Source organism: Neolamprologus brichardi, chromosome 7 (genome assembly GCF_056152115.1).
Source record: "Neolamprologus brichardi isolate AB-2024 chromosome 7, ASM5615211v1, whole genome shotgun sequence".
In the NCBI taxonomy this organism is placed as follows: Eukaryota; Metazoa; Chordata; class Actinopteri; order Cichliformes; family Cichlidae; genus Neolamprologus; species Neolamprologus brichardi.
This window is the reverse complement of record NC_142110.1, coordinates 50,804,547-50,825,519: the sequence shown is the minus strand read 5'-3', so window position 1 is coordinate 50,825,519 and position 20,973 is coordinate 50,804,547. Positions and strand designations below refer to the sequence as shown.

The 20,973-nt window shown below is 40.3% G+C and overlaps 2 protein-coding genes across 3 annotated transcripts in view; one reads left to right on the top strand and one right to left on the bottom strand.

The window, feature by feature from the left end:
• pcsk5a (proprotein convertase subtilisin/kexin type 5a) overlaps positions 1–6,995 on the top strand; it is a 38,342-nt gene extending 31,347 nt beyond the window's left edge. The window contains exons 35-37 of the mRNA XM_006796905.2: positions 2,337–2,437; positions 2,830–3,022; positions 5,993–6,995. Coding sequence (XP_006796968.2) covers positions 2,337–2,437; positions 2,830–3,022; positions 5,993–6,465 — 767 coding nt within the window. The 3' untranslated portion in view covers positions 6,466–6,995. The remainder of the gene's footprint in view (positions 1–2,336; positions 2,438–2,829; positions 3,023–5,992) is intronic.
• A 108-nt stretch (positions 6,996–7,103) lies between these two features.
• On the bottom strand, positions 7,104–20,916 carry prune2 (prune homolog 2 with BCH domain). 2 transcript variants are annotated; one of them, XM_035910355.2, is made up of 11 exons: positions 20,718–20,916; positions 17,619–17,685; positions 17,336–17,536; positions 16,860–17,036; positions 15,066–15,168; positions 9,526–9,657; positions 9,282–9,368; positions 8,878–8,976; positions 8,730–8,768; positions 8,227–8,277; positions 7,104–8,100 (listed from the first exon to the last, which is right to left on the bottom strand). In XM_035910355.2, the coding sequence occupies exons 2-11, from the start codon at positions 17,671–17,673 to the stop codon at positions 8,070–8,072; spliced, it is 975 nt and encodes a 324-aa protein (XP_035766248.1). In that variant the 5' UTR covers positions 17,674–17,685; positions 20,718–20,916; the 3' UTR covers positions 7,104–8,069. The 2 variants fall into 2 exon arrangements, with proteins under 2 accessions (XP_035766248.1, XP_006796802.1); XM_006796739.3 differs by having other exon boundaries at positions 7,104–8,103; positions 20,718–20,914.
• Between the last annotated feature and the right edge of the window lie 57 nt (positions 20,917–20,973).

Below are 20,973 nucleotides of genomic sequence, written 5' to 3'. Positions count from 1 at the left end.
ATCATTCCAAACCTACGTAGACCACAAGTGACTGCTGTGCGGGAATTTTGGTGCACTCATCTTTGCAGAATTGTCATAATTCAGCCACACTGGAGGGTTTTCGAGCAGGGTTTTTTAAAAATTATGCCATAGAAAGTGCCCCACCTGAATGGGACACACACCTTCCAAAAAGTTCAATTTTTGTCTTGTCGGTCTACAGAGTGTAAGAGATTACAGGATGACCCCAACCTCAACAACAGGACCACTCTCAGCATCGACCAAGTGTGTTTGCTTTTGGAACTGTGTCTTCATTCCACCTACTTCACATACAAGGGTCATTTCTACAGGCAGAAACATGGGTGTGCCATGGGCTCCCCAGTTTCACCCATTTGGCCAATTTGTACATGGAAGAAGTGAAAAAGATGGCTTTGTTATCCTACCCTGGAACACCACCAGGCCATTGGTTCAGATATGTGGATGACACCTGGGTGAAAATCAAATCTCAGGACGTACTACATTTCACGGATCACATTAACTCAGTGGACCGACACATCAAATTCACCAGGGAGGATATGAAAAGTGGCAGGTTAGCCTTCTTAGACTGTGAGATTTCCATCAGGAATGGGGGACATCTAAAAGCTGATGTGTACCGTAAACCTACACATACGGATCATTATCTAAGGTTTGACTCTCATCATCCACTGGAGCACAAACTGGGTGTCATCAGGACGCTACAACACAGAGCAAACACCATCCCCACAGATGCAGCAGAACCTCACACCAAGAAGGCCCTGAGTAAATGTGGTCATCCCAGCTGGACTTTTGTCAAAGCTGGGAAGGCGCCTAAAGAAAGCTCCAGCCGATCCAAGAGAGAAGGACCGCTGCCCAAGCGAAAACCTGTAGTGATCCCGTACGTGTCAGGAGTATCGGAGCAGCTGAGATGCATTTTTTCTAAACACCAGGTCTCTGTGTGTGTTTTAAACCCCAAAACACGCTGCGCCAAAAACTGGTCCACCCCAAGGATCGGATCCCCGACACAAACAGAGTAACATAGTGTGCGCTGTTAAGTGCCAGGAGGATTGCCAGGATTTATACATCGGGGAAACCAAACAACCTCTGGCAAAGCGGATGGCACAACACAGAAGAGCTACCTCGTCAGGCCAGGACTCTGCAGTCTATTTACACCTACAGGCCAGTGGACACTCTTTCAATGATGAGGATGTACACATCCTGGACAGGGAGGAACGCTGGTGTGAGCGCGGAGTCAAGGAGGCCATTTACGTGAAAAGGGAAAGACCATCTGTGAATCGAGGAGGGGGCCTAAGGGTACATCTGTCACCATCTTACAATGCTGTGATTGCAGCCATTCCCCAACTCTCTGTGAATGGTACTCATGGCCATTGATCAGTGGTTGTTGATCAATGGTCATGAGAATTTGCATAATTATGATGAAGGAACTGACCTCCCAGCCCATTGTTCCTTCGGTGGGCTGGTTTCACTCATTATGCAAATGTACTGTTTATAAGGTTGGGGAAACCTGCAGTCAGCTGAGACTGAAAAAGTCACTTGGATGAGTGACAAAATGTTTCTCCCACTGAAAACGCTACGTCCAGATGAATAGAATCAACTTTTGGAGGTCCACAGAGCATTTTCCCAAAAGTCTTGGGGATCATCAAGATGTTTTCTGGCACAAAAGAGACAATCCCTTATATTCCTTTTGCTCAGTAGTGGTTTTTGTCTTTGAACTGTGCAGTGCGGGCCATTTAAGCCAGGTCTCTTTCATATGATGGAGCCATGAACCCTGCAGTTCTGTAGATGTTGTTCTGGGATCTTTTGTGACCTCTTGAATGAGTTGTTGCTGTGCTCTTGGAGTGATTTCACTCATCCCCTTGGATCGCGGCATGATGTCATGGGTGTGCCATGGGCTCCCCAGTTTCACCCATCGTGGCCAATCTTCTGATCTGCTTCACTTTGTCAAACAGGTCCTAATTTAGTGGTTTCTTGATCAAAACAGCTGTGGCAGTAATCAGGCATGGGTGTGGAAACAGTTTATTTTCAGAAACTGAAAATGAACTCATTGTTTCACACAGCGCCGTGTAGGTTTGGAAGGGGGCAAACCCTTTTTTACACCACTGTGAGTGCAGTTTTTGCTACTTCAATCTTGAGTACCTGGATTAAATTGTTTATAAAAGAATAATGCAGACATTTGAACTGTTCGTCTTTAAGTTAAATTAAAGAAGGTGGCTGGTGATATTAAAAGTTTGACACAGCATTTACAGCATTTTAAGCATTTTTTGACAGTAATAAAAACACAGAAAATCATCAGGCTAACCCTTTACATTGTCATGTACCTACAGGAAAACTTCCTGAGTCCTGTGACTCATGCTACCCTGGTTACCTGCTGTCATATGGCAGGTGTGAGTCCATATGCGATAAAGGCCAGCATCCCATAATAAAGGTACCAGCATTTTTAATTTCATAAATATTAACTTTTCATTAAAAAATTTAAAAAAACACGAGTACATGTCGTTCAGCAAAAGAATTACTTTGAATGCTTTGGCCCCAGGTATCACATAATGTAATTCAGACTGGGTTATTACTGCACCAGGAGAAATCTCAAACATCACAGCGAAAATTATTACTGTGTCACAATTTCTAAATAAACCTCGCAGCTCGTGCTGTGAAGCTGCTGATTGAAATTGTTGGACAGGTAGATGAATGTTAATTGACTGTGCTGAGAGGCTGGTTGCACTTTTATTCAGCATATTACAAAAAAACTTTTGGAAGCAAAGAATCAGTAGTTATGATGCAAAAATGCTGTAGCTCTGAGTCACCCCTGTCCTTCATCAGGGTTCAAGCCACTCGTGTGAAGACTGTGATAGTTCCTGCCTGGAGTGTCGGGGACCCGGTCCGTCCAACTGCACAGTGTGTTCTGCTCAGGCTATTTTAGAGGCTGGAGGGCGCTGTCTACTTTGTTGCCACCACGAAGATGAAGACACCAAAACCCAGCAGCAAGACTGTTGTAACTGCACAGAGACACGGGGTAGGCTGAACTTCTATCTTGTATGCTGAGAGTTATCATTGTGTTCAGGTTGTAATTTTCTTCCTTAACTCTTTCCTCCCTTGCACGTCTGCTGGAATGTGAGCAGTTTGTGTCATATTTCATGCCTGCTTCCAGAATAAAACAACTGGGAATGGGAACTGTGCATCAGAAGTTAGTGAGAATGATCTCTTCCTACACCGCCTACTGAGGAAGAACCCAGAACCTATTCTAATGGTTGTTATTGATATATTGGGGTGGGTACAGAGGCGGTCATCTTGGGGGAAAGAGTTAAACTAATAAAGTCTTACAGGTAGGGAGGGAAGATGTTTAGATTAAACTTATCACATCTCTTGACGAGTAAAGGTTGTGGTTAATTACATTTTTCATTAGTGATCAATCTTTTAATTATTTTTTTTGAAATTACAGCAGTTGATTGATGTCTTGGTCTATAAAATTTCCCCCAGAAAAGAGAGATCCTAAAATAACAACCTCAGAGCCTCAGGTTTGAAATGATCAGTTAAAGGTTGGACACTTTTCCCATAATGCAGCTGAGTTGCTATTTCCTTTAGTTGTTAAGTAAGAGGAGCTATTGGTTGCAGAATTGTTTTTTCCTCTGCTTATATTACTATTAGGTCAATAAAAGACACATTTATTTGTAATTTCAGTTTTGTGTTTAATAACTGAAAAGCTTGGGCTGAGATCAGATCAGTGTTTTGCTCATTGAAGAATATCCCGTTTTGTTGCTTTGAGAAACTCTTGGGTTGCTTTTGCAGTATGCTTTGGTTCATTATCTACAGTAGTTGCGCTGAGAAGCACTGCCCAACACTTGCCTGAATCTGAGCAGAGATTACAGCCCTGTACACTTCACAATTCATCCTGATTGCCTGATCATTTATAAACACTAGTGGCCCGTTCCCACTGGCAGCCAAACATGCCCATGCCATAATTTTTCCGTTGACAGGTAATGTCATATGCTTTGGATCATAAGCTGTTTCCCCAGATTTTGTAGCCTCTTTTAGATGTCTAAACTGGCCTTTTTGTTCTTGAGTGTAACCAGTTGTTTCCACCTTGTTGTAAAACCTCTGTTATGCCTAACTCCCAGAGTGTTCTTAAATAGCTTAGATGTTGTGAACATGATTTTCTTAACCATGGAAATAACTCTGTCACCATCTCTTTAGCTGTCGTCTGTGATATTTCAGGCTATTTGGTGTTGCAGAGCTGGCCAATCTCTCTGCTTTTTAAGATTGCACAATATTGTTGATTTGCCTACTTGTAGTTTTTTATTTGTGTTTTTCAGCTTAATTATGACCTCGTTCACTTGCTATGGGCCTAGGGCTGGGCGATATGACCCAAAATTCATATCTCGATATTTTTTAGCTGGATGGCGATATACGATATATATATCAATATTTTTTTAAGCCATAAAGTAAGAACAAAAAGAGAGTTCTTAGTCAAAGCTGTGTCCCAGATGTCACACAGGCACTTTTATTAACATACAGCGTAGATGTACATGAAGAAATTACTGAAAAATAAATTATCAGCATTTATTAAATAAAAATGCTCCATAAATAAAAGAAAACAATGTTGTTTTTGTGCATAACAAAAAGCTCACAATTGTGCTGTCAAAATGTAAACTAAAAGACGCAGAGCATAGTAACAAAGACAGATTTCACAGCTGCTCTGTTCCCAACTTCTACTGCGTGACTGACAGCCTGGAGTTTGAAATCTGCTTCGTAACTGTGTCTCTTAACAGGTGCCATTTATGGTGCTTATACACACACAATACGGTAATATTACGTTGAAGCACAGTACGTATCACTCCGCGAGGCTCCGGACTACGGTAGCCGTAATGCTCCGACAATCCATCAAGCGGTGCAGCTCCGTAGCTTACCAAAGTTGTACTAAAACATTTCTTGACAGATTGCTAAGCGCCGTGTACCACATAAAAACGGTTCGTGGTCAGTAAGCACAACCAGAATTCATACAAAAGGCGCGCTGCCCAGCCCCACGCACGGGGTGATCCGCGGTGACTCGTTAACGGAGATTTGCCGTGTCCATCTTGTCGTTGCCTGCAGGTGAAGCGATGGGGGAGGAGGGGGAGTTGTGTTCAGTGAAGGAGAGGCGAGGCCGAGTAACGTTGCATAGAGACAAAAGTGGACGAAAGAGAGGCAAACTTGCGGCTCCACAAGTATAATTATAACGTAACATAGACTATATCGATATAAATGATATTGTCACGTCTCGTATGAAAATATATCGATATTTTTTAAAAACTCCATATATCGCCCAGCCCTATATGGGCCTCATTTTTAATATTACAAAGGCAAAACTGCAAAAATTGTCCTAACAAACCAAACAAATTATGGATTTAACTGTAAAACCTGCATTTAATTGAACCATTATCTGTAACACTGCTGAAACAGAAACACAGCATTTTCTGCTGATAATTTAGTAGACCAGCTCTAACTATCAGTTTTATGAAGTTATTTCAGTAACATTATATTTTCTGTAATTCTGGCATGGCAGGTAGCTCCAAAACTCACTTAATTGGTATTGTTTTTTCTTCCCATGAAACCAAGTTTTACAAACACAAGCTTCTCAGTTGGCTTTTCTTTACAGAGAAGGGTATTTTCTGATGGGCTTGTTAACCTTTTTCCACCAGTGTTTTCAACCAACAGAGCTTCACTTTGATTCAAACTGTAGAAAAGTTCAAGGTGAATATCACATTTTTTTAACTTTTGAAAACCAGGAGCACCTACAAAAGCTTTCATATTTCACATTTTGTTTCAGATTTTGAAAAGCTCCCTCCAGAGCCACTAAAGACATTCATGGTACTTTTCATTCCAAGGAAATTTCACTGCCTGCACAAAATCTGTTGACTGCCCTTTCAGTTTTATTATCATTAAAGCTCCTGTTCAGGTACCATGGTTACTTTTTGCATCAGTGTCTAAACTTCTGTTTTCTTTCCAGGTGAGTGCATTCTCAGCACCAACTTGGCATTCAGGAATGAGGAGGAAGAGGAGGCCAGAGGTAACCTGACAGTCTTCATTATAGCCTGCGTCCTGCTGGTGCTGGTTCTGGTCACCGTCGTTATCCTTATCAGACATTCCCGCTTGAAAAACGTGCGCTCAGACATCCCTCCCCGCGGCTATGAAAAGCTGGGCTCCAGTAGGGGATACGGAGGCGGCTACAGCTCTGCTTCTTCTTACAGCGGCAGAGCCGGCTCCTCTGGCGGCCGATTTCAGGAGTCCCAGCTGGTCGACCTCAGTGAACGTCGCTCAGGGAATAAGGATGATGACAATGATGACGACGATGATGAAGATGAGGACATTGTTTACATGGGCCAGGATGGCACAGTGTACAGGAAGTTTCGATACGGACAGCTGGGAGAGGACAACGAGGACGAGCTGGAGTACGACGATGAAAGCTACACGTTCCGGTGAACGTGATGTTTTCCATCTCATAAGATTTCTTTTGCAATTCTTTCCTTCTTCGTTTCTTCCCCAGTGCTGTTCGTCTCCCCCTTCCCCCGAGGGACAGAGTCATTTATCCTTTACTGAATGAGCCTGACCAAATGAAACATGAGATGCTGTTCATAATGAGCTCTGTTTTTATAGCTGCATTCACACAATGAAATGTGTTGCATTTAAAAACAGTAAAAGGGATTTAACATTCCCAAACTTCCTTTTTAAAAAAAATAAAATTAACAAAATTAAGCTTTATTTGCCACACCCGGTTTGTAGCACGATGATTTCTGCGTATCTTTAACATTTCGTCGTGGCAGTTTACTTGTTGTGATGGTTTCATTGATCATATTACCATGTATAATTGTGTTGGATTGGGGTTTAAAATTTGATTAATCGCCCTGTTTATGTTTGTTTTTCTCTTTTACCCATGTGCTTATTGTTGTTGATATTTAATTTGAGTATGTGTTATCCTGGTTATCCTGTTCAAATAAAGTTTTGCAAACAAATCCATTAGGAAAAAAGAGCAACTCGTGACTTCACCAGGTTGAAAGTGGCTGATTTGTAATTTGGCAGCAAATTCCAGCCAACAAAGAAATGATAAAATACATTCAGACTTGAATCGATTTATTTTTATTGAATTACTAGCCAGTGATCAACAATTTCTTTGCATCCCCTCAGTACACCATTATAGACTGTGCAAGAGGACCATCGGTTATCTAATGAGGGGGACATGCACTGATGCACAGATACGCACACACGCATGCGTGTGGACACACACAGATAAAGATGTGCTTATCAAAGATCCCATCGCTACTCTCACCCGAGATTCTTCCTGGTCGTCAAGCAGAAACTGAGGATGAGTTTCGACGTGTATAGACAGAAAGACACATGCATGCGTGCGCACAGACACGCACACACACTTGCAGAACACGACTAAAAAGACATGCTGTCACATAGCACTGACAGCTTCATATAATAATTAAGTTATTAATTCTTAGTCTTAGATTAACTCTATAAAGGTAAAATATCTAGTTTTATGGTTAATTTTCCAGAAAGAGGTTTGGATTGGTCAAAAGCCGGTTGGTCATCTTCCATGGCACAAGGCACCCTGTGCTTTTACTGCGTACACAGAAGTAGTCTCTTCATCAGAAATACTGAGACTGAGTAACCAGTAAAGGGTGATATTATTGCTTCACTGCTTCTCATGCACACAACTACAACACTATAGACTCTACAAATGGATTTGCGCAGTGCGCTGTCTAGTGTGTAATTGAAGTCCCTACCCTAAAGTGAGCGATGGCACTAGTCTGCTGATGCTCCCAAAACAAAAATCACACTTAAGACTACATGTATATCAGGACTGCAGGTGTAAGGTACAGCAGGTGCTACAGCAGCCGTTAAAGATCTTATCGTGATCAGGTGCTATTGTAAGTTGTTTTCTCTTATTAAACTCCAGTGTGTAATTGACAAAACACTGACAGACGCACACACAGTAGCTACACAATTTTCCAGATTCGCCCATTCAATACAACAGTGACTTCTGAGCATCGAGGTGACCCATCTATTCAGGATGTTTGGATTTACGAGCCGCTGGCACCAGCTGCGTCTGGTCTGCTGGGAAGATGAAAGTACAAAGCAGAGACATTAGAGATGGGTGTGTTTATGTAGTAGTGACAGACTGCTGACACAAGGCCGTTTGTCTTCTATGTGTGAACTTAAACATCTTCGAGGACTTACTCTGTTCTGCTTGCTGCAGTTGGCTCGGATCCCTGCAGAAAACTGTTCACTCTTGATCGGGCCGGGGGAGGGCGGAGATTGAAAGGTTGTTAAAGCAGAATTTACTGTTGTAATACACGAGCATGCGCTGAATTTGCAGGTGCATGCAACTTACGCTTCAGAGCACAGTTAGTCAGCCGGTGATTAGTGTGGGAATTCTACTGCTTCTTTTCTACATTTATTATCAGTGCAATAGATCACTGTGCTATAAGGACTGGCTCATTTATTTTGCTGTAATGATAAATGAGATGAAAGCAATGCATTTAGCCTCTTTAGCAAATTCTTTCTCTCTCCTGTAAAACTATAGCCAAATCCAATTGGGCCCTGATCCAGCAGAAGAATCCCTGTGATCTAAAAAGTGAGTTGCCTGATAAGAGAGCGCTTCAACTGCAGATGGAAAAAAAAAAGAGAGAGAGAAGAAAAAAAGCAGAATAAGTAATGCGAGCAGGAGGGTCGATGCTTACCTCGAGTTCTCTGCCGCTTCCTTCAGCTGCTTGTCGAGTCTAGAGGTTAGAGTTTAAATGACAAGATGAAAATAGACTTATTTAAAAGACCATCCGGGCTCAGAGGAGGTGGAGGCAGTGTTGTGTTTAAAGGTTTAAAGGGACTCACCTAATGATGCACTCTGGGATCTGGATGCAGTCCATCGGGATGAGTTCCTGCAGCTCGTCCAGACTGTTTACATACTTTATCTTACTGCTGAACTTGGTGCTGAGGCATCACAAGCATGTGCACAAAAAATGACCATTTTTACATAGGCACACACACACACAATTAAAGATCTACATAACAGAAACACGATAAAAGCAATAAATGTGCATTACTCCGTTACACTATATTAAAAGGTCTGGAGTCACATTAGCAGCTAATTGTCTCAGTGTAGTAATTTTAAGCAGCCTTAATTGTTTTAATACGTGTCAAGATCCAGCAGCAATCTTTAGAACAAGACAGTGGACCAACCACCAGACCACAACAAATACTGATAGCATGCCAGATAAAAGCGAAGTATTCTTTACCTGATGAATGGCTTGGTAATGGCTAGAATGGTCCTGATAAACCATGATGGATGGAGAATAATGAAGGATTTCAAGTTCTTCCTGAGCCTGAGGACAACATCACATGCCAAAGTATTATGTAAATGTTGGTGCATCAGTTTTCACTTTCATTCTGCAAAGCTGCAAATGTTCTTAGTCATTCAGTGCTTCTCTCACAAAACCAATGTAGTATCGCATAGCAGTGATACCACTGAACAGGACAGACCTTCTGTCAATCATCTGATAGCACTTCTTTAGCCAACCAAGTCCAGGCATTCTTCTGTGGGGTGTGGCTCCATTCAGGTATACAATCATGTAGTCCTCTGCCACCATCAGCTCCAGTGTGCTGATCACATAACTGGAAAAACGCACACATCAATACACACAAATTAATTTTCTGAAGCTTCACCCTTCCTGTAAGTACTGCTTATATAACCCGTCTCCCCCTTCCATATTCTGGCTTTAAACCAAGGGTTCATACCATTTTTTTTCTGGAATACCATATAGGATTATATAAAAGAGTAAAATGTTGTATTTGGACCCATTGCTGATTTCTACACTCCCTAAAGAACAGTGCTTTTAGCTAAGCACCAGCATGCCAACTTGCACACACGTTTAAACAGTAGCTCAAGACGTATTTGTATAGGCTTGGTTTTGACTAGTAGATAATATTACTGTGTTAATATTTGAATTGACTGCTATTGTGAAGCACTTTGCGATCCTGATTTAGAAAGGTGCTACAGTATATAAATGCATTTTATGTACTTACAAAGCTTACTGTAAAATGAAAACTCTCTTTCTGTCTATCCTCAAACCCCGCCCACACCATCAGGAGTGGAGCAACCAAGCTTGGCATACAGGTACATCTTAGTCCCCTAAACCACCAACAAATAACCCATTTGTAGCATTTATGCATCTATAGCATTAGCAGCATTATCTTAATTTAATGACAATAACATCTAATATATCAAGTGAACTTGAATAACGAATGATATCCTCCTGAGAATTTATTTATAACCTATTTATTTATGTCCTCTGTAATCAACATTTGTTTTTGGTCTATATCTTTTGACTTATTTGAGCTACCTTACTAAGTCCTGGTGTAAATAGAGGACATCCTGGGCTTTCCATTGATATCTCATGTGTTTGGGTGGCCTCTTGTAGCTCCAAAGAGGCAGGAAATCACAAGTTCAATTGGAAGATTATTTTTCCTATTCTCAGGGGGATATAAGTCATTTTGTTGCCTACCAACCACCTAACAACAGGCTAAAATCACAAGCCCAAACAATAACGTAGCATGTACTAGTAATATTTAACATGTTCACCATGTTGTAGTTTAGCCTACTTGCCATTTAGCTCTAAATACTAAATGCAGGCTGTGTAGACTGTATAAAAAGGATGGGTATACTGAGTGTGTTTTGAGCCATGTTGGTTTTTGAAGCTTTAAGTTGGATGAGAGTGAGAAGCGCTAAGCTTTCAGCTAATGCTAACAAACTTCATTAGTTGCTAGCCTTTACAGACTAAACGAACAGCACAGTTTTTTGAGGGACTATATACCCCAAGCAATATTAGCCATCAGGCTTTCTCAAGAGGTTAATTTCAATTACTGGAAATAAAGTGCATGTTGGGATACACGCCTCAAATTTTAAGTCTACACAAAGACCAAACAACTGAGTTCTGAAATGCTATGAGAAGCAAAACTGTGTTTTGTACCTGGCATTAAACGTGTTTGTTACATCCCTGAAGTTAGCATGGTGGGGTCTACAGGGCTGATTTGGTCTTGCAGCCTGCCTCAAGTGGACACTGCAGAAACTACCATTTTTACATATACTGATGCATTAATTACAGTTAATCTCAAGGAAGTGCAAAGTTGTGACAGCGAACGCCTTGAACAATCTCTTCTTACGTCTTTTGTACAAGCTTGTAACAATGACTGGTGTCATTGTTGCTTCGTGGTTTATGCCTCTAACAGTTTAAAAATTTTAGCACTCTAAATAAATGCAGATCAGTGAGTCCCAAAGTGTAAGCTGGGGCCACCTGGTGTGCTGCTGCGAAGGTCTTGCAGATGAGACACAATAATAACAGAAATTCAAATTGAGATTACTCAAAAGTATGTTAAGTTGCATATTTAGCTATAGGTTTTATTTTAGGTTAGCTTGTGATATTACTCATTACTCTGACTCTATACTGAAGTTTCTTTTTCTCTTGTATTATGGTGGACATCATGAGTTTTTTGGTTTTTCAGGGGGTCTCAGCACTCTTGACTTTGGGAATGGCTGACTTAGACAAACAGAACTGTAACTACATTAATGTGAAACAGCATCATGCCTTGCAGAAACTCACCTGGGCTAAACTGTAATTCAATCAAAAACTTCAAAATATCAAAAGCAAGCGGAGTTCGAAAGTCTCTAGCATTATGTGTTAAAATGGTGAAATGCAGGAGCAACTTTTATTTGAAAGCTCAATGCAAAAAATATGAGGAAATAGGACACAAGTCTTACCCTCAATTTGAAAAACCCAACTAACAGCATTTTAAACATTTCTCCCCTCTGAAGTCAGCAATGAGAAATTGGCAAAAATGTTGCTTCCTCTTTCCTTCTTTGCATCAATCTCACAAGCTCGATCAGACTTCTACTTTTCCAAAAATCCAATTCTCTAATTCAAACCATAAGAAACTGTTATCGCTTTCTCGTTTTTTTCCGCAGTCCCTCCACCACCTCCTCTCTGTCTTCGCAGTCAGCAGGGAACTTTGTCGCCTCCTTTGAAAATAACTTGACAATCTCCTCAGCTAGTTTCCTCAATAACTCATCTAACTTCACTGGCTCTCCTCTCCTCCTGATCAAATGTCATTCCCCAGCTTGCTTACAGACCAGCACTGCTGATCCACTCTATTTCCTGAATATTCTGATCATCTCCCACTGACATCAAACTGAATACCGTTCAGCACCCAGCTACAGTTACTCCTCCTCGCGCAGATTCAGACCTCAAGCCATCTGGCATCAGAAACTGCAGACAGTACGGTTTACCTCCTTTCAGTTCTTTCCAGAACTCTCGGATATGCCAGCTCACTCAATATCTTCCACAGAACAGCCTGTGGGATCCCTAGCACACTGTCCAAGCATGAGGCGCCACTGTGCCAGCACAACAGTGGATATATCGACACGGGAGGTCCTAGCAAACAAGCTAGACTCACACTGAATTTTAATCACTTCATTTAGAAAGTTGTGTTTGTGCAGGAGTGTCATGGCTGATTGAAACAGCAACAACGTCCTTAATTTGATAATTACATCCACACACACATTGCTTTTGTCATATGCATTTCGATGCTGCATTGCCATGAACCAATTTTGACTGGAAGACAACAAACACAGCTGTGTGTTTCCCACAGGCTGGCATGACACTTTGACTACTGTGGGTTGGACGTTACATGTTACAGCTGTTCAAGTGCCCATCAATCACAAGAATCCTTCAAATTAACTCTCAGTTCATCATCCAAGTAATACAAGAGTTTAATGATCCTGTTCCATTGTGATGCATTTAATCTTTTGCAATTTTTTAGACTTTAAATACATCATCCATTTTTGTGGACCGCCGTCTTGAAGCCTTGAGGTCAGTAATAGGTTGTTATCCTACTGTTTTTTGGAGACCGGCTTGTGACAGAGAAGCTGAAGGCTCTGCAAACTCATACATTCCTATTGATTTCTCGATAAGATAGTAGACCGTCCCTAAGTGCTTTATTGCACATTTTACTAAAATGAATAGTACAGTTAACATCCTTCTATAACAAAGAAGACTCCAAACTAGCAATTCAACCATATTACATTAGAACTGAGGTCATAAATGAATGATCACATGAGAAGAAGGTCAATTTTCTAATAGCTTTCTGTTCAATTGGACTTCTTGTTGCAATCAGAGTGCCTCCCTCTGCTGACTAGAAAAGGCGCAGGTCTATGCTTGTAACGTAACACTAAAATCTACAAGAACTTGTTTACAAAATGTGTACTGTAAATGTTGCCACTGATGCCTGTAGTGAGTGCTGAGTCAGACTATCCAAACGTATTTACACATGCAGTGTTAGACCGTGATTTCGACTCTTTATCCTGTTTCTGAATGCCAACTGCACAAATTAGTACATATTAGTACTTTAATATGGACAAGGCTGTGTGACTTTTTGTATAGCCACAATGAGTTACATACTTGTGGTTTTTACACATTTTATAGTTGTTTGAGAAATACTGGATAATTTGGCATTGACATCCGATGCATATGTTTACTTTGCGTGCAAAATGAATCTAATGTGAGCAACAGTTCATTCACACTAGAATAAAAAAAGGATAGCAACCTCGTTGCAACTCAGAAAATTCAGTGGTTGCCCAGTGATTACAATTTTTTTCTGTAAGTAGAGACGACCAATGCCTTTAATCTCAGGGTGAGATTAAATTGCAAGGCAATTGCACAGGTCACCTGGTAGGAGGCAACTTGTCTTCAAAAAAATGCTCTGACTTGGAATGACTGCAATCACTCTCAGGGAGATAGACCAAGGTTTGCAAATAGTTTTTTATCTGGTTGCCAACTAGTTTTATTCTGATTATATTCTTGTATAAAAGGAAGGTTTGCCAATCACCTGTCATTTTGCAGTTAATTCACCTCCCTGCAGCAATTTGTGAAGGAATTAATGAACTTTTGCATCAAATTGATGAGGTTTCAGCAGGACTCAGGAAGACGTTTTACGTCTCATCCAAGAGGCTTTTTCAGTTCTAATGAAGTTTTAAGGTTCATGTAATTCCCAACTTGACCCTGTTTACTTGATAGCAAACTGACTCCCTCTTATTGCTGTTTTATTGCCATCTTGATACATCACTGTAGCGTTACCTGACCTTCAGGATGTTAAAATTATCATTGCAAGTATGTTAATATGTTGATATTAGCATCAATCTAAAACCCCACTGAAGGTGAAAAATACATTAAACAGATTTTTTTAATTGCAGTCTTTCGCTCATGTTGTTGCCAGTGCCAGCTGGCTGACTCCAAAAGCAAGTTAATATCCTCTCTCTCTGAAAGTAAAACTAACTTGCACCACAAATAAACACAATCCTGGCTTGATTGATTAGTGCCTTTGGAAACATTTTTTAATAAAAAGTAACTGAAAAAATATGGCTTGTTTTGTAGGTAAAAAGTAAACAAGAAGTCCTAAGCTCCAGTGTCAGGGAATTGGTAAACTGCTACTTAGTACTAATTAAAAGAAATCAGTATCTTTGGGATGCGCACATACAATCAATAGATCCAGTTTGCTAATCAAGCATAAAAGCAAACTTACACCCAAATACGGTAATGTGATAGCAAAGACCTAAATGTTTAAATGAATAACAAACCAATGAGTGATCTCATAGTGGCTATGCCCATTGTTAATATACAGTCTATGGTGCTGCCTTATACATCTTGGTGACATCAAGGATGATTCCTGGTTTATTCCCAAACTTTCAAAGTTTTACCCATAAACTAATATGTTTATATTTTTATGTTTATATATATATATATATATATATATATATATATATATATATATATATATATATATATATAGCTCAGTCATGATCAGATGGTCAATCATTGCTTGCAAAAATGAAGAAGCAAATGAATAACACTACTACTAAAACAAGATATGCACCAAATGATGTGGCTGAATTTTACGGGGCCAAAGCAAAACACTGGAAAAAACTAAGAGTCATTTAAAGAGCGTGTTAGTCACTGCTTTTTGATACTCACAGGAAGAGGTTCTCCATTATTTCATGGTAGTCCTCTCGGTTGCTGTCTGGCAGAAAACAAGCAGCAAACACGATGATGGCGTTCACTCCGTTGCCATAGTAGCCTTGATAAAAAGCACACACAAAAATAAAAGTAGTAAGAGTTCCTTTGGCGAGAACTTGATTGCTCTTTTATTTTTTGTTCTATTTATCTTTTGTCCATCTGTCTCTCTGCCCTGTTTCCTCTCGCTACTTTTCTGATTAATGTAATTTCCGTCTATTCACAAAGCCATTCATTACCAGATTTGATGTCACTCAGACAGCAGGTCTTTTATCAAAATGACAGAGCTGGTGAGATTGAATTTTCAGTGACAGACGTCTCTGTTTCCATGAGACAGCTGCGTTTCACTAAACCTGCAACGCAGAGCACAGTGGGATATGCATGGCCTGCATATTTCCACCCTCATGGTCAATCCACCCACAGACTAGCCAGAGCTCGTGGCTATGAAAGGCACCACAGAGGGGGAAGAGATAGACATGGGGCCCCTGCCTGTGAAACCAATAATGTGTGACTTAGTGACTGGTCTCAATTTAAGATCCAGGTCCCCCTGTGGTTTTCATGCATTATACTCACACACGGTTGTGTACAAGTATACGATTGCACAGCACTGCACAGTTCACATCATTTTTATTTTTGAACCATTCACTGACCCCTTATGCCCAGTGAACGAGCAGTTGTTACTTTGATTTATCATGCCTGTATGCTCATAGTGAGTCGATCTGGATCACAGCAGTCAAATGGCCACTTTGCCCACATGAATCACGTTACTGTAACATGCAGGTGACACAGGGAAACATGACTTAAAAATTCATGCTGAAAGGGTCATCAGTTGTCTTCATCTACAGCCTGCATTTCCTTATTTGTACTTGGTCTACTGCCAAAATGGGATGAGGTATTTCCAAAATGCTACGTCCTGCCATGGTCTAGTTAGATGAGACCTGTCAGCTCATTAACATGACAAGGTTGTAATGTAGTAAACCTAACATAAATACTTTTTTTTTTAACCTGGCTTGCTTCTGTAATCCAATAGCAAAGCATGCTTACAATTGAAAAATACTGTGTGTTAGATGATTATAAATTTGTTGATTTATTTCTGTTTTTCTGTGTGGCAGTAGGCTTGTGGTCACACTTTCCCATTAATTCTGTTCATCTCATCTATTCACAATGGCCCTCAAGAGGGCTATTCATCTTAAAAAGCCATAGTCTTCACATAGTTACCTCTAGGGTTCATGAAACTAAGGTTCCTCAATGCAATTCTTTCTTTTCTTTCTTCTAACACCATGAGGAGTCCTGGAGTCATTTTTTATTAGAATGTCCTTCAATTTGCATATTATATAAATATGTAGGACTGTCATGCATTTGTGCAACATCTTTCCAAGTTCCTTAAATCCTGTCTCAGAGTGATACTGAAAAACTAGTTCAATTAGTTGATTCAAAATGCTGCAGCAAGAGCACTGACTTCTACTGTCCTCTGCTTCAAGTGACAACAAATCTTTCAGGTACAAAGTGACTGGGGACACTTTGTAGCTGCTTTGTATGCAGATTCAGCTTGTATTTCAATCTTTGCTATAAAAAGCAACGTCTTTTACCTGAATGGCTTGGACTGGTATTCAGTTCTAGTGGTTCGGGTTTAGGGGAGAGTGCACCATTTGATGGACCCTAATGTTAACACCTTTACTATACTTTACTGTAAATGTGGTAACTACTTTGCAAAAGAAAAACTACACTTGTGAATTGATTTTAAACTTGAGTCACCTCCATGTGAGATGACTTTCATGTAGGGCTCAATGAGCTTCATGTTGATACGGTGTTCCTGCTCCCCAATGATGACAGTCCTCCACAGTTTTCCATCTTGGCGTTCCTCCTCAGCACTGTATGTTGGGATTGTATTGTAGACTTCACTGGTAGCACTCCTGTTGGCAGTATTGGGATCTGATAAGAAAAAGACCAAATGATGCATTGTGGGTAATTTGTAGACTAATTTTAAAAAGATCAATAGATCAGTAACCGTGGTTTTCCACTTTAACACATCAATTAAATTCTTGGTAAAGTAATGAAGCATATTAACATTAGCTGTTAGTGTTACAAAATAAAAGTCTTGCTCTTGTTGAGCAGAAGGAGGAGAATAAAATGCTTGTATCACTTTGTAATTCTGCGTGCCCCACCTTCATCGCGATCTTTCAGGTCATCAAACTCACAGTGTTAGCATTCTAGCATTCAGAGTCACCCACCTTCCCAGTCCATTTCATGGTCTGTGTAGTCGAGGTAATCCCCCTCATCTGGAGTGTCGAGGTCATCGACATTAATGTCTAGATCATCTGGTGTCTCTCCGAAGTCATCCTCGCTCTGGTCCAGTGACAGGCTGATACGAGGTGCAGATAGTTTTTTTCTCTGTGAGGCTCCTCCTTGCAGAGGTAGAGAGGTAGGAGGGACTAAGAAAAGAAAAACAGAAAAAGTTATGCAATGCCACAGTGTTCTTTTAGCTATTAAGGGTATTTGTTGCTTCGCGCTCACCTGGTCTGCCATCACCCCCCTCAGAGTTCATTTTACTCTCTGATGCCAGGTCCATCCCCAGGAGGACCTGCAAGAAGATAATTACAGTTATTAAATGAACTCTTATGATAGAAAAACACACCTGGAGAGCACCCAGACTACTGTGTGTGCTATCTGCCGCCTGTGATACCTCTTTATGTAATGACTGAGTTAGATAGACTGGTTGTTAAAGTCTTGGTAATGTTGAGATAAATGGCAAATTTAAAAGCTACCAGTGAGTGGAAAGTTGAGTTTTTTCATTTCATGCTCTGTTATACGTCTAATCCACTAAAGTTCAGGGTGAAATTTTTTTTTTTAAATTTAAACTTAATTTTACACCACATTGACAGATTTGGTTGCATAACATATGCAAAATACACTCAGTAACCCCCTAACCAAGCATCAGATTAGGAAAGAAAAATGATTTAAGTGACATGGTGTGCTCGTCTTCTAATGACGGGTACCAGCAGGACAACATACCATCTCACAAAATTATAATAATCTCAAACTCATTTCCTGAACGTAACAGTGAATTCACTGTACTCAAATGGCCTCCACAGTCAGCAGATCTCTATCCACATTTGGTGGAACAGGGGATTCACAGCATGGATGTGCAGCTAACAAATCTTCAACAACTTTTAGATTTCAACATGTTTCAACATGTAGTAAAATCACTTTTTTGAATCTGTGGAGGATTTCGGCAGTTCTGAAGGCAAAAAGAATCCAACCCGGTGCTAGCAATGTTTAACCACTAATGTTACCAGAGAGTCGATATGATAAAATGCAATGGATTATTTTAACCTGATAAAATTGTTCACATTGGATCAACAGTTAGTACCAACAGTAACAACAGCAAAGTGCTACTTACACATCGCAAATTACCTTTAGATGATCGGACATTTTTGAGCAGTATTTTTACATATATTTGTTTCATAAATATTTTTTTAAGTTCAATCTGTTGGTTAACCTGGTAGTTTTGTTTTGAAGCCTACGCTTTTATTTTGAAAGAACGATAAAACAGGAAAGAGGTTCAGTAAGAAAGCGTGATTAACGACAGAGTTGAAGTGTGGTTTAAGCAGAGAGAAAATGAGCGTTTCCTGTGTTAAAAAGTACCTGGCTGACAGTGACACAAGGTTTGACCATATTTCTTTTCATGTAATAAGTTATGTCTAACCATAATGTCGTTTGATAAATGTAGCTATAAGCTATCAATCTAATATAGTGAATCAGTGAAAGGATTTGTAGCCTCGTTTTGATGTGTTATATAGAAGTTTAGATGCAAAATGAGACATCCATCAGATATGTGAGATAAAGCTCAAATGCGATGTTGTGCAGTTTATCAAGTTTAGGGTGTCAATATTTTGTTTTTTTCTTCCTAGCTCTTACGATGTCTTCCCTGAAAATCTGAGTGAACTACATCTTTAATAAAGTTTCTTTGAAGCATCAAGAGTCCAGCATTCAGCCAAGGATGCTGCACACATTAACACATCAATAATACAATTCCAATATTATAATTCTTCTATAATTCAGTATAAATTGCAACAGCGTACTTACTTTTGACGTTTAATCAGATCAAACTATTTTGCAAGCGTTTTTCCTGAAAAGACGATTTCTGGCAGCCTCTCACGAGGTTTTTATCCAGATCCAAATTAAGCATTTTTTTTTCAAGTTAATTGGGGTAAATTTACTAAAGAATAAAAGTATTTTGGGGTGCTGAGGGGGTGGGATAGTCAGAAATAACAGGAAAACACACTGATTTCTGCCAAATCTTATAATGCAGACTCAGTGCCTTTACTGTACTTGGACTGAACCCCAGAAAGGCTCATTCTGAGCCAGCAAAGTTAGTTTTTGCTGATAATACTCCCCCACGTCTCCTCAAGAGGTATATTAATAAAATGTTTTCATTATAATAGAATTTAAACATATGGTCCAGTATTACTCGCTTAAGTAAATATTAATATATATGTTTTTACATATGAATCTGATGTGGATTGAGAAAAATCCATTTTAATGGAAGCATTCCTGTTACATCTCAGAAATCCCCAAGCACTTTTCAATATAGTGCTGCAGAGCAGAAAATCCAATTTGATTTGAGTGCTATAATTTAACCAACAACATTTTTGATCAATATTGTGTCTTTATCTATGTTTGTCAGCCAGAGGACACAACAAAAAATCTTATCTCTGGGATCTATATCAACGCTGTTTTATAGAGTGAAAAATTACAGTTTGGCTTTATCAATATCAGTGCGAGCGTAAGAAAAAAAGAAAAAACAATCCAAGCGCATCTATAAGTGTACTAACACCTTCATATCTAAAAAAGTGTATTGATTACACTTTTCTGATCAATAGTTCTCCAAAGCTATCAGGGAATGGAGAGGGGGGTTTATGAGAAGTGGTGAGACGGGAGAGGGAGAAAGTAGAGCAAGGGATGGGGTGGGGGGATTCTGAGGTTAAAGGTCTTCTCCCTCTGTGATTAAAGTGGAGGAGGCAGGGTGACAAGTGGAAGGTGGAGTCGGGGAAACAGCGACGCTCGTTACATCACAACCTCATTCCTCTCCTTTTTCTCCCTCCTAGTGCTCATTCAAATCAAATGACGGCACGCTTGCCTGAGCACAGATTGGGCACGGATGCAAATGTCACGTGCGCTCTTTCGCATGAAAAGGGAAAGTCCTTGTTCCTCATCGGCAGGATTTTATCTGGATTAAGAAAAATACGATTGCATTAGCAGCAGCAACAGAAAAATGCTGAATGGTTTGTTCCTGTCCAGTGAAGATGAGTGCCATGCTGATGATTCACTGTTTGTCTACTGTATCTGTGCCCACAAGGAAATAAATACACATTGATACACAGCCCTATAATGCAGAATAACAAAACCCAGCATCATATATCTTCCGCTGAGGATGCTGATTTGCTTAAGATCCACTTCCCCAGCACAGCGTAAGACCACAGTGCTGATGCCAGCAGCCCCTCCCTCTCCCTCGCTTCCTGTCTGCTGGCTGTGAAAAAAAAAAATAGAGCATATCCCTTCTTTCTCTTCTTTTTATCACCCCCCTCCCCCAAATAAAAGCCATCTACTCACCGCTTCTGGGGCTCGGGAATCTCTGTCCTCCTGCGTCTCAGAGCATGAATGTACTTCCAAGTTCCCTGCCTGCTTCCTGCTTCCAGCCTCTCGATGGAGATGCTCAGCTTACAAACAGCTCACAGCTTCCACCATTTTGTGGTCACATGATCTGGGCCACTACCAAATAAGGGCGATCACCTGCTGCAACAGCTCTTTGCACACCAGCTTATACATACATATAGGAGGAGTGTATTTGCCTGTGATTATGAAGTGG